Source organism: Ursus americanus, chromosome 21 (genome assembly GCF_024610735.1).
Source record: "Ursus americanus isolate L20-20 chromosome 21, mUrsAme1.1.p, whole genome shotgun sequence".
NCBI lineage: Eukaryota > Metazoa > Chordata > Mammalia > Carnivora > Ursidae > Ursus > Ursus americanus.
The window spans coordinates 14,526,751-14,553,444 of record NC_142147.1 but is presented as its reverse complement, the minus strand read 5'-3'; the positions used below and the strand labels follow the sequence as shown (position 1 = coordinate 14,553,444).

Genomic DNA, 26,694 nt, shown 5'->3' with positions numbered 1-26,694 from the left:
TGGGGTGCCGGGGTGGCTCAGTTGGTTGGGGGTCTGGCTCTTGCTCTCAGCTCGGGTCTTGATCTCAGGGTTGTGAGTTCAAGCCCCACATTGGGCTCCACAGTAGACATAGAGCCTACTTAAAAATGAAATAAAATAAAATAAAATAAAATAGGCAAATGTTATAGACCAGGGCTCCGCCCCCCCCCCCCCCCCCCCCCAGTGAGCTTGTTGTTAAGCACTTACCAGGACAGCCTGGGGACCTCTGCCCCGTGCATGGTCCACGTGGCCTTCATCAAGACAGATGGAAACCAGTGTGGGTCCTAGCATGTCTGCTTATCATGGTGGACGGTACCAGGCTGCCTAACCGAGTCTTGGGTTCTCGTCCAGACTGGGCCTCTGATTTCATCTATAATTCACGAGACAGGAAAACTTATCCAGAAGGTTAGTGGCCCATGGAAATTAATTTTAATCTTTCAAATTCAGAAGAAATAAATGAATAGACTAATGGTAAGTACATAATTACGAGTCCACCCCAGATTATATTCGTCTTCGTACCAATGCAGTCAAAACAGATATTTTTACTTTTTTGCTATTGGAGGAAGGGCCCATGAACGTCATAAAGCAGCCCTGTGGGGTACGGCGGGGGGGGTGGTTTGGAGAAACACCGTCCTGACTAAGTTGGTCAGTTGCTGCTACTTGGGGGAGACAGAGCAATCACCTCAATTCTCAACAATAAGTAATGATTTTAAATTCCGGCCAGAATATTACTCAGTCATGAAAAATACAGTGTGAAGGATAAATTACACTGAGGGAAAGGTCATGGGGGCAGCATGTCCTGCAATTACTTCTGGGGACTTTGCCTGGGCCGAGGGTGAGCGAGGAGGAGGGAAAGGTAAACGGGTGGTGTGTCAGGCTGATCTCATTTCTTCTGTGTATTTATTTACTCCCTTTTATCCCTACACCCAATCTCATTCTCTGATCTTCGTAAGCACCCCTTCTGATCCATTTTTTTCCCCAAAATGAGCACTGTTTTGCATGCTGCTGTTAACTCATGTCCATGATACGGGGTTAATATCTCCTCTGTCTCTTCTGTTCTCACTGAGAAAAGTGTTTTTAGACCCATCCATGGTGCTGTGTGTCCACAATAGGGATCCGCTCTATTCTCCCAATGAGAGACCCCACCCCAACCCTCTTTGCCACCAACCTCTTCTTGTCTACTACAGATAATGCCACACACATCATCAGCCGTGTCCCTGCTAGACCTGTAGGAGTGTTCCTCGCGGGTAAAGAACCAGGAGTAGGATTGCTAAATGAGGGACAGCACCCCATTTTTCTCCAGGCCACGAAACCTACACTCTCCCCAGCTTCCACAAGGCCCGAGAGAGCCTTGTACCCTTGCCCCCCACCCAGCAGTTGACATTTATCTAGCTTCCTATCCTTGGCCCTTGGCCAGTTTCATACAATGAGGGTACAGTGAGGTCCCCCTGTCATCTTAAAGGGCGACTCTGTGATCACCGATGATTTTAAATGTGTCTTCATGGGCTAGCTCGTTAGGTTTAGATAGTTTCTTCTCTGAAATTGCCATTCGAAACCCCAGCCCATTTTTCTCTATTAGGGAAGTATCCTTGTTTTGATTTTCAGGGCTTCCAGATGTTAATCCCTGGTTTCAGGTGTTGCAAATACCTTCCCCCCTCCTGTCCCATGCCTTCTAACGTTGCCTCTGGTGTCTTCCATGGAACAGAAGACTTTAATTTTGAAGTAATTAAACTTACCAGCTTTTGTTCTGATGTTTTGTGCTTATGATTTTTTGTTTGAGAAGTCCTTTCTTGTCCTTAGGTCACAAAAATATTTTACTACATTAACTTTATCGTTTTGCCATTCCTTCGAGAACCTTTACTCTGCCTGAAGCCCATCTCTGGATGAGGAGTTAAGTAGGACCCTGTTTTATTTTTCTTCATATAATGGGCCCCTTTTCCAACATCATCCTCTGTCCCTTATTGGTGATGCCGCTATTGTTGTGCCCTAAGGCCCCCAGATGTGTATAAATCTGCCGCCGAGCCCTTTGTTCTGTTCCACTGGTCTTCATGCCTATCCCTGCACAGACCCCATGTTGCATTTACCACTATGGCCTTGTAATATCTTTATAACTGCAGGTCCAGTCTTCTTTCTACTCCCTCTTTCATTAAGGTTGACTTAGCTATTTGAGGCCGATATGCCTCCATATGAATGTTAGAGTACATTTGAGGAAGTCTTAAAAAAATCATTGGAAATCTTTATTGGAACTGCATTGTATTCATTGGTTAATTTGGGAAGAATTGTTGTCTTTTGATATTAAGTTATCCATCTGGGAACACAGAGCCAGTAAGTCCTCTTATGTCCTGTACATCTGTTAAAACGTAATGAAAAATACAAGGAATGAAGAAGGTGGGGTGGAGCAGAAAGAACCAGGCAGGGAGGCACGGCAGGAGGCCCTCCTTGCAGATGGCCACAGCAGCCCGGAGCAAAGGTGTGGCTCAGTCACCGTCACGCTGGGCTGGGGGTCCAGACCCGGGGCACCCTCTCAGCCAGGATCTCCCTGAAGCCTTCATCCATTCTGTGGGGGCAGTTACTGCTATGGGGCTCAGTAGGTGAGGAACTGGCCCAATGCAAGTTGCAGAGGAAGAATGTGGTCCAGACAGGCTGACCTCAGAGTTCCTGCCTGTCAGCCTGGTGCTGCCCACCTCCTAGCTTGCTACTGTGGTCTGTGGTGACAGTGGAGCCCCCTCCATCTGCACTGGGCCTTGGGGTGCATTTTTGCCAGAGCTCCGCCTGGCCTTGGCATGTGCTCAGCTTGGCACTTGGAGCCACTTTCACAGGGACCCCAGGTTATGAGGGACCCCAGCCCCTCTGCCCCTGTCTGGCCCACCATTAACCACATCTCCCCAACTTCCCTCTCCATCAGCACCAGGAAACCCAGTCCATTCGGCGGCTATGGTTTTGTTGCCCCCGCATCCAACTGGGAAAGCTGGAGCCCAGTGTTTCCCTGGAGACTCAGGGATCGGGGCTGAGGCAATAATTCTGGAACCCAGGGAATGCTCTGGGAGGCAGCATGGACAGCCCAGAGAAGCCCAGCTCTGCGTCAGCCCCGCTGGCCCGTAGCCTTGGGCAGGTTGCTGGACCTCTCTGGGTCTCCATTTCCTCCTCCTGCACAGGGCCGGCGCACTTGGCAGGGCTGTGGAAGGAATCTGGAAGGGAGCTGAGCCCTTCATCCCTCTCCCATGTTGCACACAGGTCTCAAAGGCTTATGGTTCACAGAAAGGTACCGCCTGCTCTTTCTTCAAGCCGCGGGGCTCCCTGGTTCCTGCTGCGTCACTCTCAGGGGCTTTGCTTTTGTCACCTCACTTCATGCTCACAGGTCGGGGCAAGAACTTGATGATCCCCATTTTATGGAGGGCGACGCTGAGGCTCAGAGAGGGGAGGTGACATGCCCAGCATCACAAAGCCCCTGAGTAGCGGAGCCAGGATTTGAACCCAGGCTCGTCCCACACGGAAGCAGCCGTGGAACACACAGGTTTGTGCTCAGAAACTCTGAGACTTTGGGGTGAGGGAGCCCAGCCCTCCAGCGTGGGAAATAGATGTCTGTAAAAGTAAGTCCCCAAACCCAGCAAGCTTGTCTGCAAAACCTGATATAACGTGGCTCCGCTGTCACAATTGTCCGCACACTAGAATTTCTCTTCCAGGAACACAGCGACTTGCATAAACCAAGGGCCTCTGCCTTCCTGTCTTTCACCCATTTGCTGGGTGGGAGGAGGGAGAAGAGGGCATCCATGGGCACGGGCACTGGGGAGCAGGAGGTGGCCTGACGCCCCAGGGGCTGTGGGGGACTGTCAGGTAATAGCGGCTTCTCACCTCCAGCGGGTGCTTGGCCTTGGCAAAGCACATTGGGAAGGGCGGGGGTGAGCAGAGAAGGTGAGAGGCCCCCCATTGGGAAGGGCGGGGGTGAGTAGAGAAGGTGAGAGGCCCCCCATTGGGAAGGGCGGGGGGGGGGGTGAGTAGAGAAGGTGAGAGGCCCCCCATTGGGAAGGGCGGGGGGGGGGTGAGTAGAGAAGGTGAGAGGCCCCCGTGGTTGGGAACATAAGGCTAGAGTTGGGGCATGACGGTGTGAGGTGGGGCCGGCCAAGGGGCTGCTCTCTTTCTGTTCCCTCCACTCTTTTTTTCTTTCTTTGTGTTGGTTTGTCTATTAATTCTCTGTCTCTTATCTCTGCCTCTTTGTTTCCTACTGAGGAGACCAGCTCGAAGTTGCGAAATGGAGGCCCAGCCACTGGAGGTGACACATACCCAAGCTGGGTCTGGCCGGAGACACTCCCCTGGCTCAGAACCCTGTCCGGCCCAGCTCACACATCCGTCTATTCAGCCAGCAGATATTTATTCCAGGTCTGAACCAAGTCAGGTTCGGGCTGGGCTGAACTGGTGAGTGAGGCCCGCGTGCCTGCCGGAATGGAGCTCGAATCCTGGGGAAAAAGCCTGCCTTCTCTCTGCTCAGCCCCGCCGCTGCCCCCCTGCCTTGCCCCTTGGACCATTTGCCCTCCAGCCCACGGTGACGGCAGATCAGAGGTCGGGCCACACATGGGGCTGTCAGAGTAGGGAGAGGGCCTGCTTGTGGTGCCACACCCACTACTGAATAAGCGGCACTCTCTGAAATTCGGTGTCCCCGGACAGCTGGAGGGTTGGCAGCCCCCTGAACGGCGGGGCCTCATCCGTGGAGATAGGCCCAAAGCTCTAGCCCACAACTGCCCCAGTGCCTGACGGGATGGGGACAGGCAGCCAGAGGGTGTGGGTGGGGAGGGCAGTGGCAAGGGGGAGGAAGGAGAGAGGCCGGGCTCCTTCAAGGGGCAGCACTAGCAGCAGACTCTCCTGTTACTGAGACCAGAAGGTGGCCAATGGCAGAGATGAGCTGCTTTGCTATGAAGGCAGGAGGTGGGGTGGGGAGAGGGGGCGGTGCTGGCAGGGGTCTTCGGTGAGGTAGGGGTGGGGCGGGAGCACTGCTCTGTGCTGGCAGGGGTCTTAGGGGTATCCGAACTGTAGACACCTGCTATCCTGGATTTGTGGACTTTAAGACCCATCAAAGTATCTGGACGGAACCTTTGAGGCCAGGCAGGTCCCACCTGGTCCCCATCTCCTCCCTCCCCAGGCACATTGTCCTGAAGCCCAGAGGGAGACAGGGAGCACCCTGCAGTCACATGGGGAGTCAGAGCTGAGTCCACAATGTGGGGCCGGCTCCCAGCCGGACCCCACGGAGGCCTCCTATTCATGAGACGTGGTGTGGACCTGGTCGGCTCGGCCGGTGCCGGAAGAGGAGGTCACGGCGCTCCGGCTGGGGAAGTAGAGCGTGGCAAACCAGCAGAAGATGAAGACGCCTGTCAGGAGGGAGAGGACCTCCGTGAGCCTGGGTGCGGACCCCCGGGGGCTGGGCAGCCGGGTGGCCGGCTGAGCAGAGGACGGAGAGCTCCATTGTGAAAGTTTAAGAACGATGGAAACATCGGGCAAAAATGAAACCAACGCCTAAAAAAGGACCAAATAGTAATCTTGGAAATGAAACACGGAGGCCTTGACACCACATAGACCTACACCTATCACAGAAGGGAAAGAGCAACATAAAGGCATTTTCAGGCCTTCCCGCCAGCCAGCATTGCCTCTGCCGAGCTCCACTAAGGGTTATTACGGGGTGCACACTGGCAGGAAGAATCGGGAAGGTGGGAGATATAAAAATTATAGTAAGCACAGAAATTGATGGAAAAGTCAGAACGCTGTGTGGGCTTAAAAGGAATTTACAACTAAAACTTGAAACAACCATAAAACTACTGAGATGCGTTCAAGGGCAGTTCAAGTGTACTAAGGACCATTGCGTTTGGGAGGAAGAGAGACGTACCGAGGCGCTCAACTCAGCTGAGATAACTCAGTAGAGTGAAGTGTTCAGGCTTAAATATTAAGGGTGGCCTCTGGAAGAATAATGACACAGTCTAGTTTCAAGGCACATCTCCCCATCCCTGGGATGTTCCAGACGTGGACTCATGATTCTTCCCCGGGGGACCATCTATGTTCCCCACAAGCATTAGCTCGGTTACTCATCACGAAATCTGATGAGCAAAATACCAGCATTGCCCCAGCGTTAAAGATGATCAGAGGGGCTGAGCGACTTGCTGAGGTGGTAAGTGGAACGAGGGTTCTGGTCCAGGTCTGCTTATCCCCAGGGCTAGCAAACCACAATGCCACCCAACCTCACGAGGCCCTGGGAGCCAGCCCTGTTTGTATGGGCCCCCACCCACTGGCTGTGAGACTTTGACCCAAAGTCAAAGCACACCTCATCACTGCCTTCTCAGCGGTTTCTCTTAGTCAGGCTGTGATGTTTCGGAAAGCAGCGTGTATGACACGGTGTGAGGAGTGAAGAGGAAGGGGGAGCCGTCACCCACACCCTGGGCACCTGCCCCTCTGCTGGGATATCAGAGGAAGGACCTTGCGGGGGCAGGGAGCACACATGTCGATCATTTCCTCTCTTAATCACGTCCTTCTGCCACCACAACTCCTTACAGACTGTCCACGTCATGTGGCCATCATGTCACGTGGCCCTGCGCTCCTGGTCACAGCTGATTGGACCAGAGATGGACACCTTGCCCAAGATGGCCTGATCCGATCCTTGATTCTCCTAAGAACATGGACCGGGCTGAACCACCCGCCCTAGCCAGGGAAGGTCACATGGGGTGGAAGAAGCCATTTGGGAGCCTGGGTAGGAAGGGGCCAGCAGAGAGAAAGAAGGAGTTTCCACAGAGAGAAGAAGGTGAGAGACTACACGCAGCTCCAGAGAAAAAAATAGAGAAAGTCTCTGCTTTGGTTTGGGTGGCTGGTACCAGCTCCCAAGAGGTCAGCCAGCCTTCCCACCTTGCAGTCCTTGGGACAGCCCTGGATCTCTGAAGTCAGTACACTTGATTTGAGCCAGCCTGAGTGGAATCCTGTTTCTTGCCATCCACCCCCTCCCCATACCCCCGAAACACCCCCACAGACACAAGGCAACCCATCACCTCCCTGGCCCAGGAGCCTCACCTTGCAGGGAGTTGAACAGTGAGAAGACATAGATGGTGGACAGGCCCAGGGGCGTGAGGATGGCCAGCCACCAGGTCACACCCACCAGGCTCGAGAGGCCCAGCACTGTGAGGAACCCCTTCCAGCTCGGTCCCTGCTCCCTGCCTGTTGTGGCTCTCGGCAGAGTGAAGATCTTCCAGGCCACCAGGCCCAGGACCACGGCACTGAAGAGGAAGGTGACAAGGAAGTACCCGTGGACGGTGGTGTAGAGCGCAGAGTCCGCCGTCTTCTCCCGGAACCAGCACCTGGAGGAGGCAGACGGCCGCCGGGGCTGGAGACGTGCCCCTGCCCGGCAAGCCCCAGGCAGTCTCCCCAACCGACCTTCCAAGACCAGAAAGACCCCTTCCCCCCACTGCCACCCACCAACCCCCCATTCTCCTGGGAAGGGGCTGTCACGAGGCTCCAATCTACCATTTCTTTAGACCAGCAAGGGCAAAGGGGTCAATTTAACTGCAAAGATATGCTTTGTTTACCCCACATTATGTTGTAAAACAATTGAATTAATGACCACCCTTTACAAAGTGGTTGGGATAAGCTTCCAGATTTCTGCTTTCTCTCTCTCTTTTTTTTTACGTTTTTATTTATTTATTTGAGAGAGAGTGAGCGAGAAAGCATGAGTGGTGAGAGATGGGGTGGGGGGTGGGGGCTGGGGGGTGGGAGAACTGAGAGGCAGAGGGAGAAGCAGACCTCCTGCTGAGCAGGGAGGACCCTGGGGTCATGACCTGAGCCAAAGTTAGATGCTTAACCACTGAGCCACCCAGGTGCCCCTCTGCTTTTCTTAATGAAGCATGCACCTGGCAGCTCTGTGGATGCCTGCCCAAGGGACATTAGGTGGGTGTGTGACTGCCTGTCTACTGCAGTCCCCACCGGGGCCACCACACACACGTATGTTACCTCCCCGGTCCCTGTGGCCCCTGCACTTGGGACCCTAGGGACAGGACCCAGACCCCACCAGCCTCTGTCAGTGCAGAGCCATGGACCCGGGCCAGGCACCCTGGGAGAAGCTCAGCTCATGCTTCCTGCACTGCAGGGTGAAAGGCCTGAAAGAGTATGTCCATCACCTCCCCCCCCCATTGTACAGATGAGGAGACTGAGGCCCTGGGAGGGGCCGGGCTAGCCCACATAGCAATTCAGAGGCAGAGCCTAGCTAAAACCGGGCCTGCCATCAACGTTGGGCAGGTTGTGTCCTGCGCAAGGGCAGCTGGCTGAGGGGGCGGGTGGGGCTGAAATCCAGGCTGAGCCCCTGGCATGGCAGGTTGGCAGAGTGGGGAGGTGGGGTATCTTTTTAAATTTGACCAAAAGTGCCCTATGGGCTGCTGGGGCCCAGGCTAGAGCAAGGCATCCTGCCTCAGCTCGCTCTCTCCCTTCTCAGACGCCCTGTCTCATTGCACTTTCTCCTTCCAGTCCTCAGTTTCCCCTCCAGACCATGAGCTAGCTGCAGGATCCTTTGCCTTGACCTACTCTCTCTTCCCAGGATTCCCTCCTCTCCCCACATCCCACCGGCCCAGATCTGTGCAGCCAGGGGCCTGATGGCGCCCCTGCTCGCCCAGCCGGCACTCACAGCTCCAGCGTGGTGACGTTCCTCTGGTCGCGGATGGCGTAGCGGCCGTAGCTGCCCGCACTCCCGGTGCCAAAGACGATTAGGGCAGGCAGGCCTGGACACAGCGGGACGAGGTATGGCATCGCTGGGGCTCCCTTGGCACGTTCTCCTCCAAAATCCCCTCCAGCTGCCCGTCCCTCAAGCCCTGAGCCTGTCAGAGAGGGAGACACCTCTCCGCCCGAGACAGTTGTCCCTCCCGCCCCTGCACGGCCAGCCATGCTCTCCGCCCGCCCGGGCAGCACCTACCCCAGCCCACGAGGCTCAGCTTCAGGAAGTAGTGGCCAAAGTAGGTGTTGAAGACCTTGATGACCAGCAGGTAGAGGTGGAAGGCTTCCAGGCCCATCCAGGTGAAGGTGCAGAGGAGGAAGTAGTGGAAGATGCCCCCCCGGGCCCGGCAGGCGGCATCCCGCGGCTCAGGGCCCTGCCCCACATTGACGAAGAAGGTGAGGTTCAGGAGAAACAAGCTCACGCTCAGGGCCACGTGGATCTTGGGGGCATCTTCGGACTTGAACCGCAGCCGGTAGAACCTGCCGTGAGAAGGGCCAGTGAGAGGCGGCAAGGGGCCGGGCCGAGCTCTTCTCGGGGACGACCTGCACCCCGGCCTCCCCAGCCCACCTCTTCTGGTCCGCCCCTGCCAGCAGCCAGAGGGTGAGCACCCTCAGCTCGGGTGTAGGAGCTCTGTCCTGGCCCACAGGGCCCTGGGGGGGTCCACGCCCTGCCGGCCTCAGCCCTCCGCTCCATGCTCAAGCCAGACCGCACACTTGGCAATTCCCTGAATGCATTCTGCTTCTCCAACCCTCCCAGACTTTGTCTCTGCTCTTCCCTCTGCTCTCAATGCCTTTTTCTACTCTTCCTTCAAAATTTCCCCGGGCATTTCCTTCCATGGAAGCTGTGTCTGAATGCCACTTAGCCCAGGCTGATTTGGAAGTTTCCTGCAGCACAGGGTAGCCCCCTTCCCTCTGGCCCTGACCCTCTGGCTGTGACCGAGGGCTAGCACAATAGGCAACAGGGGGCCTTGCGTGCATTGGTTGGGTGACTGGACTGACCTACAGGGCACAGAGGCAAGAGGAAAGGACGGCGTAGGGAGAGTGAGGCCCAGAGAGGGATGGGGACTCACTCCCTCTCTGTGGAGCTCCCTCTCTGAATTCCTAGCAAATCAGGGCCCGAGGGCTCTCACTGGAGGGATGGGAGCCCAGGGTGCCTAGATGGGAGCATGAGGACTCATGTCGACCCCACCTGAGATGCCAGGGCCCACCCTTGACTGTCGGTGATGAGTCCTCCTGGCACGCCAAGCCCGCTCACGAGCCCCAGCAGTGCAGCCAGCTGGGTCATGCTCAGCTTGCCAGGTGTGGGGCTGTGCTCCAGGCCCAGGCTTGGTCGGGGGCAGGGGCGGCACTGCTCACACTCACGCTTTACTCTGACATGGAGGGGGTGAGGCTAGAGGCGGCTGCAGCCCAAGGCCGAATGGTGACAGAGGCAAAGAGGCACGTGGAGAAGGGCGGTGGGAGGGCCCCAGACAGAGGCGGAGATCCCAGGGCTGCTCAGGCCAGCCACGGGTTGGAAGGCTGGGGCCCAGGGCAGCTTGGGGCATGCGCTGCTCTCACGGGCTCCTTCCAGCTGGCTGTTCCTGTGGGTCCCTCAGCCCTGGCCGGCACCCGGAGAGCCTGCATAGCCACACTGATCTCTGCCTATCCTGCCTACCCACTTCTCCTCCTGGAAACAGACCTGAGTCTCCCCGAGGAACACCCTTTCCCGCTTGCAGCCCTGATGTTTGGGGGAGGTTGGCCTTTTGTTTGCTCACACCTGCAGGCACATGACCTGGCCCGGCCAATCAGTGGAATCCATTCCTTGACCACAGTGGCCTGTTCAGTCATGGGCACGTGATCCAAGTTAGACCAGAGCAAAACTCAGCTCTGGTATACATGGGATAAAACTGCTTGGAACCACACACACACACACACACACACACACACACGCGCGCAAATGCCTGTAAAAAATTATGGAAGTTGTATTCTAGTTGCTAGCACTGTACCAATGTCAATTTCCTGGTTTTGATATGATACTGCAGTTATAGAAAATGTTATCACCAGGAAAAGCTGGATAAAGGAACCAGGCGACGGTATACGGTATTCTTGTAATTTCCTGCTAGTCTATAATTATTTAAAAATAAAATGTTAAAAGAAAAAGTCTTCAGTGTTGGGATTTCATTCAGAAAATTCACTGCCTAGGCAGCTAAGAAGCTGTAGGGCAAGCCTGGGGCTCCCCAAGTCCCCCGAGTATGAAGACGCTGCTTGACATGGCTGACAAAGGAGACAGCAAAGCTGGGAGAAGCAGAGGGACAGCAAGTCCTGGGGACATCTTTTGAGCCCCTGGATCCAACCATACCTGAAGTGGGCACCGTTCCATGAACCACATATTTCCCATTGTGTTTAAGTGAGTTTGACTTGAGTTTCTGCCGCTTCCAACTGAAATAGCTCTGACACATTTCAACCCTCAACCTCATTTTATAGATGAGGAAAGTAAGGTTTGGGGAGGATATCAGTAAAATGCTGCACAAGCAAGGGGCTTTCTAGCCTGCCTTGTTCCCACCCTTGAGGACAAGAGGGAGATGAGGGGGCGGGGGGAATCACCCACCTTAGGGCAGCATAGAGGACAATGGTAAAGGCCAGGAAAATCATAGAGGCTCCACAGCCAGCCTGGGAAATGCGAATGAGGGACTTCACGGTGTCCTGGTCCAAGATCGGCTTCTGTGGGCGACCCCCCCGAACCGGGACCCCATTAGTTGGGAGCCAGGTCCCACACATCCCAAAGGTCCTGGCCCCTGCCAGGAAGCCCCAGCGGCTCCAGAACTGCTAGGATCAGGGTGGGTGGGCCGTTACCAGCAGCAAAGCAAAGAAGGTCAGATGGTCACAGCGACACACAGTCTTCTTGGCTCTGAGCTCTGTGGAGCAGCCGGTGGAAGACCAGTCTCCTGTTGACCGTGGAGAGGAAGGGAGGGGAACATAGGAGAGTGTATGGGAATATGGGGGAGTGGAGGATACCAGAGAGGAAGGAAGAGAGGGGAGGGGCCCCCGCCAGTAGAGTTCTGCCCCCCCCAAAGGAGCCCACACCCTCCCTGCCTACCTTTAGTCGCATCCCAGAACACACAGTTGAGGGCCATGTTCTGAAACCAGAGAGTGGGAGTCGGGGTGGAGGCAGGGGCAGGTTGGGAGGGAGGAGAGGAGAGTGGGGGAGGGCAAGGGAGGGGTCAGTGTGCCCCACCCCCATCCCGAGTGTGCTTGGGTAGAAAGCAAGGCTCACCCCATGGATCACGCAGGAACGTGAAATGCAACATTTGGTGTGCATGGATCAGCATGTGAGAGGTGTGGACACGGTGTGGGGCTGTGGGGGGGAGGGTAGCTTGTCTGGCACACACAAAAGTGTGTACCTTTGGGGGAGCATGTATGTGGGCGGGTGTGTAATCCTGTGTGTGCGCTCGTGGGTTTGCCAGGTCCTCGGTGCACCTCTGTAAGCATGAGCGAGAGGGTGTCTGGAGGTCAAGGGGACATTGGTATGCAGGTGGCACGTGTCCCTGGGCCCACTCGTGTGTATGGTCTTAATGGCTTCCGCAGGTGGATGTGAAAGGCTGGGAGGTGCAGAGTCCTATGCCTGTCTGCCCATATGCTTGTGGGGGACCACCCGCCTGTTTGCCCCATAGCAGCTGCCAGGCCCGGGCCAGGGAGCTCACGGGGGGTAGGTGCTGGTGGGAGAAGGTGATCTCCAGAGGCTCAGCCAGCCTGCTGACAGGTATACTGCCCAAACTCAAGCCCACCAGGCGATTGTTCAACACGTGGCTGCCATCCTTCCGGCTGAGCTGGGGGCCCTGTGGAGGGAGATGAGGGGCTGGGCTTCAGAAAGGGCTGTCCCAACCCAGCCCTGTTGGGGGCTCCTGGGAATCCCCAGGATCCATGGCCCTTGCCTGGAGAGTAAAGCCTGTGGCTAGGGGACCAGGGGACCAAGGGGTCATGAGCAACCTTCTTCTTGCTGCCCCCTGCAGTCTCCTGCCTGGGCTGGATCGCAATGGGCCCTACACCCCAGCCAACTGGTCTCAAAGCCATGCACCCAGCAGCTCTCCATTGCTAGCCCCAGAGCCCCTCCGCCCTCTTAGCTGGCGGAGCGCAGGGCTGGAAGAAAGATCAGCCCCAACTTGAAGGCAGCGAGTGCCTGCACCAGCCCTCACGGTGCACCGCATCTACACGTGACTGGACTACACACGTGTGAGGAGGCGTGCCTGGGACACGTTTGCAAGAACACAGGTACACTTGCTTGCATGGACACAGTCACCCAGGAACACGCACGATTGCATGTACGCCAGGACTGTGAAAGAATAGGCATGTTTGTCCATGCACAAGGACACACAAGGGGACATGAACGCTTGGGATACACATACAAGTCCAAGGACACTGGTGTGTGGGATGCAGACACCTGAGTGTGTGTGACCAGTGCGAGTGTGCGGTGCACGGACTCCAGAGACGGAAGTCTGGGCTGACCTCGGGCTGCTTTAGAACACTGTGCAGGCTCACACCTCCTCCATCCCCACTGGGACCCACAGCGAAGACTCCAGAGAAGGCAAGCTGGGACGCAGGTCCCTGGTGAGCTGAGCATTGACCCGCTGAGCTGCCCTGAGCCTCCTCCAGGCCTCTCCTCACCTTGAAAAGATTCCCTGGACCGACGTCCAGGATGGTGATGGCCAGCAAGACCTCCGACCTGTTGCTCTGCAGGGATTCGAAGAGGCTCCTGGGCAGTCGGACTCTGTCGGGGTATGCGTGCTCATCCTCCGTCACCTGCCCCGGAACCTGGAACCACAGACCCCAGAGCTCCCCTCTCTACCCCAGGGCTCCAACCCCCCACGCAGGGTTCCTGCCATTCCCCCACTTGGGAGGGGAAACTGAGGCACTGGGCGGAGGGGCAGCACCTGAGGGCATCACTCTGAGAGGCAGGACACCTGGGGGCACACTGCTAGCTCGGCTCTGTCCAGGCTGTGAGCCCACCAACAAGCCACAGCGCTCACGGACCCTCCGTTTTCCCACTACAGAGAATGGGGCTAATCAGGTGCCTGTGTGACCACCCGTCAGGGTCAAGTGCAAAGTGGGCTGTGAAGTTCAGTCTGCAAGTGTGAGGGAGGGTCGGCTGTGGTGCACGTTAGGCCAGCGTCCTGCCAGTCCCTGTGCTTACACAGGGCTTTGGGGTCATCGTGTCTGGGTTCTGACCTGGGAATAACTGGGAAGAATAAAGTCCCCAGGAAGAGAGAACGCAAGAGAAGAGGCGGAAAATACAAAACTTCACACGGAATGTGATTTCCACCTCTGGCCAACAGCAAATTTTGTAAAAGGGAAGAATGGTTAAAATAGTAAAACAAATTTCATTGGTGATTTGTTCATTCTTGACCTCACTGGTCCACTGGGGCTGCAGCGGGTCCCACCGGGTCCTGCCTCAAAGGCATCCCATGGGTGCTGGAACAGGAGGAGCTGAGGGTTGGAGGCGAGGGACCCAACTTTCTCCTTCCCAGTCCGGACCATTGTCAAAGGACATGGGGTGATCTCTGGGGCCATGGGGTGCCCCCACGCAGAGGGCTCAACAGCTTGGGTCACATTAATCAAGGCCCTATCTTACACGTCCCCTTTTCCAGACAGAAGTAGAAGGACCTCAATGATAGCCAACTTGCCTGCTGCCCGAGCTTCCACCTGCAGCTTCACCCCTCAAGGGAGTCTGCACCCTCCCTGCACCCAGAATTCCCTGTGCATTTTCTCCTATAACCTTGAAAGTGGGCAATACTGTCACCATTTTACAGATGGGGCCACAGAGGCTTAGAAAATTTCGGTCATGAGCCCAACATTACATTAGCTGGTAAAGGGCAGAGCTGGGACTTGAATCCAGACCAGTATAAATCTAGAGCTCATCTTACAGATGAGGGCTCTGGGGCCCAGAGAAGGGAAGGGGTTTCCTGGAAGACCGTTAGTGAGGGGTGGGGGGTCTGGGACTGGAACCCAGATCCCCTGACTCTCGATTTAGCAGTCTTCCGAATTGTACCAGCCTCATGCCCTGGGTAATCTGTCATCAGGATCCAGCCATCCAAGCAACTCACTCGCACCTGTTAGCAAAGTGGCAGAGAGCTATCAAATGGGACATGTGAGCGATAAGCTTTGGTGGGCACCAAGCACAGACCAGGAGTCCCTCAGAATTTTGAAAAATACGTCTGAGGGAAATGGAGCCCAAGCCAGCCACCAGGGATAGGGAACTCCTCACCTGGGAGGACGTCAGAGAGAAGAACAGGTCTTCTGAGATGCTGGTGCTGACATTCTGGACAGCAGCCTTCAAAAAAGACATATTCACTGTGTTCGAGTGACTCTTCACCAGATGGTACTCGAAATCCAGCCAGTACCTGCAAAGGGATCAGCGGGCAGGTACGGTCTTGCAGTCTGAGTTACCCACTCCCCTGGTCCCCAGCCTGGATGACGGGAAAAGTGATGCCATGGGCAGCCACTATCAGGCTCTTGGGGTGGGAGGGGTGACCCAGAATATCAAAGGAAGGACCCTGGGATCACTGCAGAGGCTGGCGTGGGAGCAAGCTAGGCTGGTTCAGGGGTATTCCAGAATGTGGTCCCTCTGAAGAGTATGTGTTTGTCTTTTTCTGTAACAAAATATATACAACATAAAGTTTACCCTCTTAGCCATTTTAAACTGAACAGTGCAGTGGCATTGAATACATTCACCATGTTGGGCGACCACCACCACCATCTAGTTCCAGAACATTCTCATCACCCCAGAAGGAAACCCTGTCCCCATGAGGCAGCCACCCTTCCCCTCTTCCCCCAGTCCCTGGCAAACGCTGAGCTATGAATCTGCCTATTCTAGAAGTTTCATATAAATGGAATTGTACGGTCTCTGGTCTTTGTGTCTGGCTTCTTGCATTTAGCCTGTTCTCAAGATTCATCTCTGTTGCACAAGCATTGCGTGGCTGGACCACATTTTGTGAATACATTGATCCACTGATGGACATTTGGGTGGTTTCTGCGTTTTGGCTGCCATGAACAGGGCTGCTTGGATTCAAGTCCAAGCTTTTGCTTGAAGACTGGCTTGGAATTCCTTGGGGCATGTGCTTCGGAGTGGCGTTGCTGGGTCACACGGTCATTTGACGCCTCACTTCTTGAGGAATTGTCGGAGTGCCTTCCACGGCAGCAGCTGACATTGTCACCACCCACGTTTCAGGGTGCCCATTTCCCCACATCCATGCCAATGCCTGCCGGTCTTCATTTTGTCTTGTTTTGTTTGCGATTGTAGCCAACCTAGTAAGTGTGAAGTGGTACCTCGCTGCGGTGTGACTTTGCATTTCCCTCATGGCTCATGATGTCCAGCATCTTTTCATGTGCTGATTGGCTCTTATATATCTTTATACATTCCTCTGAGTATCTCCAGCTGTGGGACGACAATTGTGCGGCATGAATGCCAACTCGCACTTACTGAGTGCTAACTGCATACTGGGAATTCGGTCTTTGAAGACTGAACTCTGCAGCAAATGACTCATGGGAATGGAACTGGTGTTAGAAGCACACGGAACACAAAAGTTAATTACCATTTATTTTATCACGGTCCCTGTGCCATTAGCTAAAAGCAACACTCCGCCCCCCACTCCCTCCACACCCCAATCTCTGTGGTATTGAAACTTCTCCATGGCAAGAGCTCCTTTTCCTAAGCTGGGGTCCTAAGACGTGCTGCCTACCTTTCCTTAGCAATTCTCATCAGGTGAGGGCTGAGGTAGCAATGGGAGAGAAGGAGAAGCAGACACAGCCAGACCGAGGCTGTTGGAAAGGAGTAGCTATGGAGGGCTTGCCAGGGAGACAACAGGGAAGCTGTATTTTCTTTCTTTTTTTTTTTTTAAGATTTTATTTATTTATTCGACAGAGATAGAGACAGCCGGCGAGAGACGGAACACAAGCAGGGGGAGTGGGAGAGGAAGAAGCAGGCTCATAGCGGAGGAGCCTGATGTGGGGCTCCATCCCATAATGCCGGGATCACGCCCTGAGCCGAAGGCAGACGCTTAACCGCTGTGCCACCCAGGTGCCCCGGGAAGATTTATTTTCATATCATTTTTGAACAGTTGCAGTTACCAAGGGAAGAAACCCAAAGAAACCACAGAGAAAAATATTGTACCATATAAAGAGAAAACCATGCAAATACGTGCAAATGTGCTTGGGTGGGGTGGGCCATTAGAACACCAGCCAGCCAGAAACAGCAGGATGAGATTGTTGAAATCCATTGATTAAGCTACACAAAGAGTCTAGCTTTTATTTACCTTCTAAAAATCTAAACAAAGTATTGTGACTTGCACTGTTTCCAAATATAATAGTGAATTATAATTATATGTATATGTACTTAATTGTATTTCTCTTTATATATAGATACACATTTACGCATAGATACAAGCACGTAAAAAGGTTTTGGCCTCACAAAACAATGCAATTCACTTTCTTGAGGGAAGCTTTCCTGATTCGGTTCTCAGAGCACTTTAAAACATTATTTTAGTTGTGAAATGTAACATGTACTCCGAAAGTCTAAAGCATAGATGTAGAGTTGAATTTTCAAGGACAAAGTTGACACCCGTTTAAACATCATCTTCTTTGTCTGATATTAACACAGCTACTCAGATATCTTTGGTTCGTGTTTGCATGATACGTGTTTTTCCACACTATCCCTTTTTTTTATATTGTAAGTGGTGTGAGGTTCAACACCTTGCCTTCTACCTAGGAGGGGATATCTTGATCTTCTCTAGACCTCTGAATGCCCAGAAAATTCCCTGAGATGATGGGCCCCTGAACTCTCGTGGGGTTTATTTCCCATCCTCTAGTTCACATTTGGTTTCCTAAGGCATCTTAACTACTTGCCACTTTCTGCTCATCAGATCTAGTCCACGTGGTGTGGCCACTATAGTGGACCAGAGTGATGCTTTGTAGAGTGTTAAGATTAGTAAGGTCTCAGGGAACTAAATGATGACAGAGATCAGGAGAATTGACCGAGCCCAGAGAAAACTGTGGCAGTATACTGTTGGCTCTGCCAGGTAAAAGTAAACCATTTCCAGTAGCCCTTGAAAATTGGTATAGAGAATAATGCATTAGCCATGGAACGTATCAATTGCCTGGGGTTGGGTTGGTTTGTTTGAGGAAACATACTCCCCTGGAACAGCAGCTGCGGGTGGACTGCACACCTGATTAAGTGTAGGATAGTCCACAGGCATTCCCCAGCATCCACCTGACTTCTGGTGAGTTAAGATAGGCAGTTATGGAGTTACGATAGGCATCACCACCCCCATATCTCTCAAGTCCTTTATTAATTGCTGCAGTTCTCCCCAAGGATGTACTTTGGTTTCTGGTTTATTATCTTGGTAAGAAGAAGATATTCCAGGAGTTTCCATTTTGCCCATCAATGAGATGCCCTCCCAGAGGCAATTAAATGGAGAAAGAATTCTTTTCAATAAATGGTGCTGAAATAATTAGACTGCAAAAATTAATAATAATAATAATCATAATATAGTTAGACATCTACCTCACACTGTGTATAAAAAAATTAACTCCAAATGTATAACCTAATTATAAGAGCTAAAACCACATACGCTTATAGAAGAAAACAGAAAATCTGTAGCTGGATGAACATTTCTTTGATATGTATCAAACACAAAGACACATTTCAATTTGACTTCCTAAAAATCAAGGGCTTTTGATCTTCAAAAGACATCATTGGGAAAACAAAGAGACAGGATATACACTGAGAGAAAATATTTGCACATCAACATCTGATAAAGGACTTGAATCCAGAACACATGAAGAGTTCTTAAAACTCTGGGCGCCTGGGTGGCTCAGTCGGTTATGCGCCTGCCTTCAGCTCAGGTCATGATCTCAGGGTCCTGGGATCGAGCCCCTCATCAGGCTTCCTCCTTAGCAGGAAGTCCGCTTCTCCCTCTCCCTCTGCCCCTCCCCTTGCTTGTGCTCTCTCTCTCAAACAAATAAATAAAATCTTTTTAAAAAAAGAATTCTTAAAACTCAGTCGTGAGAAGACAAAACCCAATTTAAAAGAAGAGGGAAAGATTTGTGTAGTCATTTCGCCAAAGAAAAGGTGCAAATGGCTAATCAGCACATGAAAAGATACTCAACATCACTGGTCATTTGTGAAACACAAATTAAAACCACAGTGAGCTACCACTGACACTCACCGGATGGCTACAACCAGAAAGACCGACAACGTTGCAAGATAGTCCTAGAACTACGGCCCTTTTTCATGCTGACGCAAAAGCAAATGATACACTTGCAGGAAGAGTTGGGCGTTTTTTATAAAGTGAGAATATCAAATATCCCAGCAATTCTGTTCCTGGGTATTTACCCAAAAGTAAGAAAAACATACATCTACAAAGATTCGAATTCAAATGTTCATGGCAGCGTTGTTCACAATCACCAAACTGGAAACAATCCAACGTCCATCCATCGATGAATGAATAAACACAATGTAGTGTATCCACACAAGGGAATATTACTCAGTAATAAAAAAGAACAAACTATTGATACATGCTAACGTATGAATATAACTCAAAAACGTGTAAGTGAGGGAAACAAGACTCAAAAGACAGTATGATGTATGATTCCCTTACAGAAAATACCCAGAGAAGGCCAGTCTACGGAGTAGAAAGCAGATGAGTGGTTGGCTGTGGCTGGGTATGTGGACAGGGATTGTGTGCAAACAGGCATGAGGGTCCTTTGGGGCTGATGAAAGTGTTCTTAAAATGATGGTCTTAATGGTTCCATTCACTTTATCATATACCATAAATTATTCAACTGTATTCTAGCAGCGTACGTCACTCGAACGGTAGTACACAAATTGTACCTTCATAAAGCTATCAGAACTAATAAAAAGAAATGAGATACCACTGAGCCTTTCCAGAATGGCGAAAATTAAAACGACTGATAATACCAAGCATCGCAAGGATGTGGGGGAACTGGGACTCTCGCACGTGGCCAGTGAGAGGAGCAACTAACGTAGCCTCCGTGGAAAACTTTGGCAGCGTTCGCCAGGATTCATCATACATCTACCTGCAACATCAATGCCACCTCTAGGCATTTATCCGAGAGAAACAAATGCATATGTCCATGAAAAGACATGTACAAAAATGTTCATGGCAGCTTTATTCTTAATCGCTCCTGTTAGAGATGAAATGTTTGTGCCCTCCCCGCAAATTCGTATGTTGAGATGGGCTGATGCCCAGACCAACCTCATGGGGTTGTGAAGATAAAGGACGTAACTTGGTTAAGTGCTAGATTTGGGAACAGAATCTAGATCTTCTGACTCCAGACCCCCGCTTTTTCCAAAGTGCTTATCCCCACCGTAAGGCAGTGCAGAGAGGAGCTCCCAGAACAGCCTCCCAGAGCGAAGAAGCTACTGGAACAGCTTTGGGGAGGTGGGATGGCAGTGTTTCCAGGCCACTGAAATGATGCCGTTCCATCAGATTGCTGTCCTAACCCTGAGCCTGAGAACACAGGCTTTTCATTCATTTTTTTGTTTGTTTGTTTCAGCAAACATGCATTGAGTGCCAGATATGAGCTTGTCCTGAGTATCTTAGAATGATGGCCAACTTTAATTTGAAGGGAGAGGAGGGGAGAGACGTGAAAATATTTTTGGAGTTGATTCTTCGAGATGTTGTATTCTAAACCCCTTCTTCTCCCTAATCCCCATATCTCTGAACCTTTTGGACTTATCGGTCTCTTGGTCTTATTGATTCTTCATCATATGGAATTTCTAAGCCATCCCTCCTTTCCAGATGTACAGTGCCAATTGGTGGTGATGATGGTAGTTCAGGCTTCACCCCTATCCAGACCACTGTGGTTGCATCCTACCTGGTCATGTCTCCTGCATCACCATCCTTGTACCCTTCCCTGAAACCTGAGCACTCTTTCTCAAAAGCAAAATTGACCATGCTCTTCTTCTGTTTAAAATATGTCCTTGCTCTGCCCCCTCCCACATTGGTATTGCTTACCTGACCCCTCACACTTTGGTCCCTGCTATCCTATTCTAGCCTATCCCCTACCCAACCCATCTCCCCAGTGTTGCCTCCACCCCCCGCCCTTCACCCTTTCACATTTCAAAGCACCGTCGTTCTCCCCCAAATACTCTCTGAAGTTCTGATATCTGTAGCCCATAACATTGCTTGGATCCAACTAGAAAACTCCTATGCAGTCTTCAAAGCCTTTTCAGGGGTTGCCTCCTCTGTGAAGCCTTGGCAGGCTTCCTTCCTTTGAGCTAACCTGGCACCGTGTCCACCCTTTTGTATGATCGCACTCTAGGATCATCATCATTTGGGCCCATGTCCGACCTTCCGCAGTGGTAGGGATGGGGGCTGTTTCATCTCTGCATATCCCGGATCAGAAAGGTCTCCGTGAATGGATCGGAGGGTATGTGGGTGTCAAAGAAGAGGGTGGAAAGGTGAGATGGGAGCAGCGTTTTCAGGAGCCATAGGGGCTGAGAGCTGTGGCCCTTCTTAACAGCCTCCCTGCCACCCTCGAAAGAGCCCCAGGTTCCTGCCGTAGCTCACAAGGCCCTCTTACCTCTGCAAGTTTTCCAGATTACAGGGTTCATTCCCAGACTGAGTGCACTTTGTGAAGCACTCAGCAGTGCTCCCCAGGTGGAAAGATTCATACTGGCCCTCATTGATGGACCCCAGGCAGACGTTTCTCGGTTTCTCAGTTTGGCTCCTAGAATTTTCCATACCTGAAGGAGGGATGCAGAAGGTGTGAATGGACTGGGTGGGGAGGCAGCAAGGGTAGGTGGTTGGGGCTAAGAGACTCAGGCTCCAGGGTCTGGGGATGTGGGCTAGAATGCCAGTTCCATCCACTCACACTAACTATGTGTACTTGAGCTGGACTCACTGTCCCTGGGGCCTCAGTTTCCAAGGCAAAAGGAGATACGACACCCCACCTCACAGGGCCAGTGGGATGCTTTGGGGAAGTGTGTACAAAGCGTTTGACAAATGGCTCTGTAGATTCAAAGACTCATATATTAGTCTTATTACCCTTTACCACCTCCTCCAGGGAGTCTGCTGGGCTTTCCACAGTGTTCCATATCAGACATTCCAAAGCCCTTGTAACTGTGACCTCATGGGCGTATTCTGTCTCAGTTTGCCTCTTTCTCCTACATTCTCATTATGACCCTCACAGGCTACCTCCTGGGGTAGGGAGCGAACACAGAACACTGAGGGCCCCTAGAGCACAGTGACTCGAGCAAGGTCACCAGCTAGCGGGAGGCAGCTCCAGGACAACAGACCAGCTTTCGTGACTTCTAGTTCAGTCCCCCTTTCACCTGGTGTGGGGGATGGAATGCAAGCTTGGAGTCACTTACCAGCTGTGTGACCTCAGGCAAGTTACTTAAACTCTCTGAGGCTCCATCTTCTCATCAGCCAAATGGGACTAATAATACCTTCCTTGTGAGTTTGGGGGAAGATTAGAGACCATTCATATACATAAAGGATCTAGTTCATCGTAAATGTTCAAAGAGCCAGTATCATTTACTCCAGGAGATGAGAACTTCATCGTAAGCCTATTTATATCTTCGTGTATTTACATTGGACGTATGTATTTATCTACATAGTTACCTGTCAACAAAATTCATACATGCACAGTTTTTTAAACCGTACACAAGGACACAAAATGAAAAGTCGAAGTCCCCACAGCTCCCAGCTCAGACTCCAGAGTTCACCACCAGCGACAGCTCACTGCACAACCTTGTGGAAATTTGCTATACATAGGCAAGTATTTTGATGTAAATCATTTAAAAATTTACGTGAATGGGATCACTTGGCAAGCTATCTTGAGGAGCTTTCCACACCAGCCCCTGCTGGTCCCTCTCCCTGATACACGTGCACACTATTTCACCAGGTGGGGTTGCACTTTCTCAACTGGTCCTCTGTTGGTGGACTTTTAGGATTGTCACTCTTTTCCCCCCTATTTTGAACAATGCTGCTTACACCTTTGTCAGCTTGGGTTAAGAATTCATAGAAAACATTACAATCCTAGGAATTTCTGGGTCAAAATGTATGAGCTTTTAAAAAGGGGTAGGTAAATGGGAGCCTGGGTGGTTCAGTCGGTTAAGCGTCTGACTCTTGGTTTCAGCTCGGGTCATGATCTCAGGGTCCTGGGATCGAGCCCTGAGTGGGGCTCTCTGCTCACTGGGGAGTCTGCTTCAGAGTCTCCTCTCTGCCCCTCCCCCATGTGTGCATGCTCGCTCTCTCAAATAAATAAACAAATCTTTTTAAAAAAGATATTCATGACACTGTTTAATGGGAAGAAGCAAATACTGGATGACCATGCATGTAATAGGATCCACGTTTGCTTTTTAAATAAGGAGGAAGAGGGAGAGAGAAGAGGGAAGAAGAGGGAAAGGAAAAGAGAGAGGAGGGGGTGTTAACCGAGTCTCCCTCCTGGCCTGCCATGAAATTTCAGCACAGTCATATATGTGAAGCTTTTGGCAAGTACAGAAAAGATGACTATCTTTCTTGTGATTATTTTCTGAAGACACTGGAAGCATTTAGCCAAGAGAGAGAGCGCCTGGCCCGGGTCTGGGTGGGATGATGCCAGTCCCCATCTCAAGACCTGTGCTACCCTCCCCTACCCCGCTCTGCCCCAGAAGCTGGCCTCCAGGGACCACCTCAATCCAGGTTCAAGTGGGGAGCGGGGGGCCAGAAGTCAGGGAGCAGTACCTGCCCCTCCCCACGGCTCACCACCAGGGAGGGGCCTGCTTCCCTCTGCCGTGGCCACGGCCTCCTCAGCGCAGAGCCCGGCACACACAGAAGCCCCGTCAGTGTTCTCGGAATGAACGGATCCATGGGCAGGCCCATGAAGTCCACCAAAGAAGGAGACTCACCTCTACGTCTAAGCCTCTCAAGGCTCCTCACGCTATTCGAATGGCTGGCACTTTGCCCAAACACCCACAGCGCCATGGGTAAACTCAGTCCCTCGGGGGAGCCTTGAAGTCCCCGCCGGTGTAGTTATGGCTTTTGCAAAGGGCCCGGCGTCCCCGTGATGCCCGCTGAGACCGGTCAGTAGCCACCACTGGTTCTTGAGTCAACAACTCGGTCAAGTGCTGCCGGACAGCTCACTCTGCCAGGAAGGCAACACCGCCGTTTGTCCTTCCGTGAGCCGGGGACTGAGCCTTGCACTTCACCGACTCTCTCAACATTTGAAGAGAAGATTCTTTGTGTGTGTGTAAGATTTTATTTATTTGAGAGAGAGAGCATGAGAGAGAGAGCGAGAGAGAGCGAGCATGAGCAGGGGGAGGGGCAGAAGGGGGGTGAGAAGAGGGCTCCCCACCGAGCAGGGAGCCAGACATGGGGCTCAATCCCAGGACCCTGAGATCATGACCTGAGCGGAAGACAGACGCTTAACGGACTAAGCCACCCAGGCACCTTGAGAAGAAGGTTCTTTGAAGCCCGAAGAGGTTGATCCATGTGCCCAAAGCCATGTGACCCCCTGCTGGGCAGGCCTGCAGGATGCTCACTGATCAAGAACAAACAGGAGGAGCACTCAGGCCACTGAGATGGGAGCACTCCCTCTGCCTGAGGGAGTCCCTGCCGACATCACAGGGCCCCAAGGAGGGTAGCTGAGAGCTGGCCAGGTGGGCCAGGGGTGGGCTTGGCTTTCCCAGCAGAGAGGATAGCCAAGGGCAAGGCCTGGGGTCTCAAACTGCTCTGGAGGACCACCGCATGTGTGTGTGCAAAGCTTATGGGAGGAGTGGGGGGGAGTCTTGTTCCTGGCTCGGGAAACTGGGGACTGGGGGGCCATTGCTGGGACAAGGAGAGGGGAGCTGGTGGCGGGGTCAGGGTGGAGGGAGCCAGACAAGGGGATGAGGGAGGACAGTACAAGCCCCAACTGGCCTCAGCCTCCGGATCATCCCGACCCCCTTCCCCAGAAGCTCAGAGGCCAGCTGGATAAGGGTGTGTCCAGGGCCCACCTGTGTCCCAGAGACGGGCCTGTCAGGGAGCCACAGCCCAGAGTAGGGGGGGAGCTCTGTGGGGAGCACAAGACACCCGAGACCCAGCGCTGACCCCAGTTTATCAGGATGACAACTAACTCAGAGGACGAGGGGAGAGAAGGGGCCGAGGCCATCGGGGTGGGCTCTTGGATGGACATGCTCTAGACACCCCACCCATACCCACTTCCCTGTCCCCGGCCCTGGGTCTCCCAGGCTCCCGGGGCTCCCAGGGGATGAGAAACCAGCTGCTTACCTGAGGCCCAGAGCAGGAGGAGCGAGAGAAGCAGGACCCCCAGGGCCCTGAGTGTCATCATCCTTGGGCAGTCTGGCCCACGCTGGCCGGAGCCCTGTGTCTGAGCGTCCCTCTGGTCCCAGGCTCTGTGGTGTGGCCTGCCTCCCTTCCCCGCCCTCCCACAAGGCTGTGTTGCGCTTCCTGTGGCCTCTTTCTCGGCCTTCCTGCACCACACCACCATCAGCTGGGTTGTGAAAGGCTAGTATGGGGAACTGGGCTGCACTCCTGTCTCACCCCACCCTGTGACCACCTACGGAGGGGGCTGCTGAGCCCACACGGGGCTGCTGCTGGGGGCTGGGAAGTTGGGGTCCAGCAGCCACAGAGGCCTCCACACCGAAGCAGACCCCTGGGGGATGTGGACGAGCACAGGCTTTGGAGTCAGGCACACCTAACTCAGACCCTCCTCTCAGTAGCTGGGGGCCTCTCTGATCCTCAGTTTCTTCCTCTGTAAAGCAGGTACAGCAATAGGGCTGTCACGTAGGGCCGTACTGGGGTTTGAGGAGACCCGTAACTTGAGAGGCACAAGCCTGGCTACGGGGATGTGGATGGCGCTCACGCTCCTTCCCTCATGCCTGTGGTCTGAACAAGACTGGGATCAAGCCCAGGCCTGCCGGGGCCTAGGAGGGGAGAAGGACCAGCTCTGTAGGCCCCAGCCTTCCCCGCCCAGACCAAGTAACAGGAGAGGTGGGTTACAGAGTGCAGGAGCATGGGCTTGGGGGTTGGTCCGGCCTGGGCTGACGTCTGTCCTGGCCACTTCATGGCTGGGTGAACTTGGGTGAGCTGTCTGCTGCTCTGAGTCTCTCATAACACATGCAAAGAACTCATGAGATCATGCATGTGAATTGTCTAGACCACTGGGTGTGGTCCCGGTCGTTATCTCTTTATGATTGTCAGCACTGTGCAATTACCGTCCTACCACCCAGCTGGTCATTGGCGGCCCAGACAGGAAGTGGGAGCAGCAAACACACATGGGGGGCAGCACGAGGGAAGCGAAGGGGCTGACCACTCGGGCCCCAGCTCTGATGGCTCTGAGGAAGTCGTGTAGAGGAGGCCAGGGCCCTTGGCGTGGACCCACGCTCGCTGCAAGATCAAAGGTAGAGAGCACCCCACCAAGAAGGTGTACCCTCCCAGCATCGCCCCCGCAGGGCCAGAGCTAGACGTGCCCTACCGTGGGGGTCTGAGGACCCATCCAGGCCCTTCCCCTTCCTCCCACACCGTGTTCAGACAGGATTCGGTTCCCCACTGGGCTCTCTGGACCTGCGGAGGGTTGAGGAGAGGATGTAGGGTCACTCATGGGCCGTGGGTGGCAGGTGGGCATCTGGTGCAGTGCCCTGGGCCCTTCCTCTGCAGGGAAGGTTTGGGGTCAGATGGGAACCACGGGGCCTGTCCCGCCTCCCTCCCAGCGGCAGCCAGGTGAGGTGAGATGGTAGACAAGGGCTTTGTGAACTGCGACCTGCTGGGCCCACCCCTGGAGACGCAGCCTGGCACCATGGCCCTCAAAGGGGCTCACGGGGTCCTTTTTGTGAAGGAGGGACCCAGAGCGTCCAGCACACCTGGAAAGATAGGACCGGGGGGCTGGGAAAGTGACAAAGATAGCTGGGCAGGGCCAGGGTGAGCACCACTCCTCCTAGGCCCCACCGGGGCTGGGGACGGGCCTGGAGCC

At 53.3% G+C, this 26,694-nt stretch overlaps 1 protein-coding gene across 2 annotated transcripts; it reads right to left on the bottom strand.

Moving 5' to 3' along the window:
* Window positions 1-19: 19 nt before the first annotated feature.
* On the bottom strand, window positions 20-26,694 carry ADGRG3 (adhesion G protein-coupled receptor G3). 2 transcript variants are annotated; one of them, XR_006781305.2, is made up of 13 exons: window positions 24,993-26,694; window positions 21,322-21,484; window positions 14,984-15,119; window positions 13,387-13,533; window positions 12,426-12,560; window positions 11,822-11,861; window positions 11,578-11,669; window positions 11,333-11,445; window positions 8,945-9,225; window positions 8,660-8,753; window positions 7,060-7,343; window positions 226-388; window positions 20-118 (listed from the first exon to the last, which is right to left on the bottom strand). XR_006781305.2 is itself a non-coding variant. In XM_045806870.2 (12 exons), exons 1-12 carry the CDS (start codon window positions 25,210-25,212, stop codon window positions 5,266-5,268), a joined length of 1,818 nt encoding a protein of 605 aa, XP_045662826.2. In that variant the 5' UTR covers window positions 25,213-26,692; the 3' UTR covers window positions 2,232-5,265. The 2 variants fall into 2 exon arrangements, 1 of the variants encoding a protein (XP_045662826.2); XM_045806870.2 differs by lacking the exons at window positions 20-118; window positions 226-388 and adding an exon at window positions 2,232-5,378 and having other exon boundaries at window positions 24,993-26,692.

What these genes read in the sequence shown, in the direction of transcription:
- ADGRG3 (XM_045806870.2), bottom strand. Translation starts at nt 25,212, where the DNA reads ATGGTGGTGTGGTGCAGGAAGGCCGAGAAAGAGGCCACAGGAAGCGCA. An exon ending in GTCCTCTATGCTGCCCTAAG is followed by an intron (nt 9,226 to 11,332) that starts GTGGGTGATTCC and finishes TTCTCACGGCAG; the next exon opens with GTTCTACCGGCTGCGGTTCA. An exon ending in ACTGTTCAACTCCCTGCAAG is followed by an intron (nt 5,379 to 7,059) that starts GTGAGGCTCCTG and finishes CCCTCCTGACAG; the next exon opens with GCGTCTTCATCTTCTGCTGG.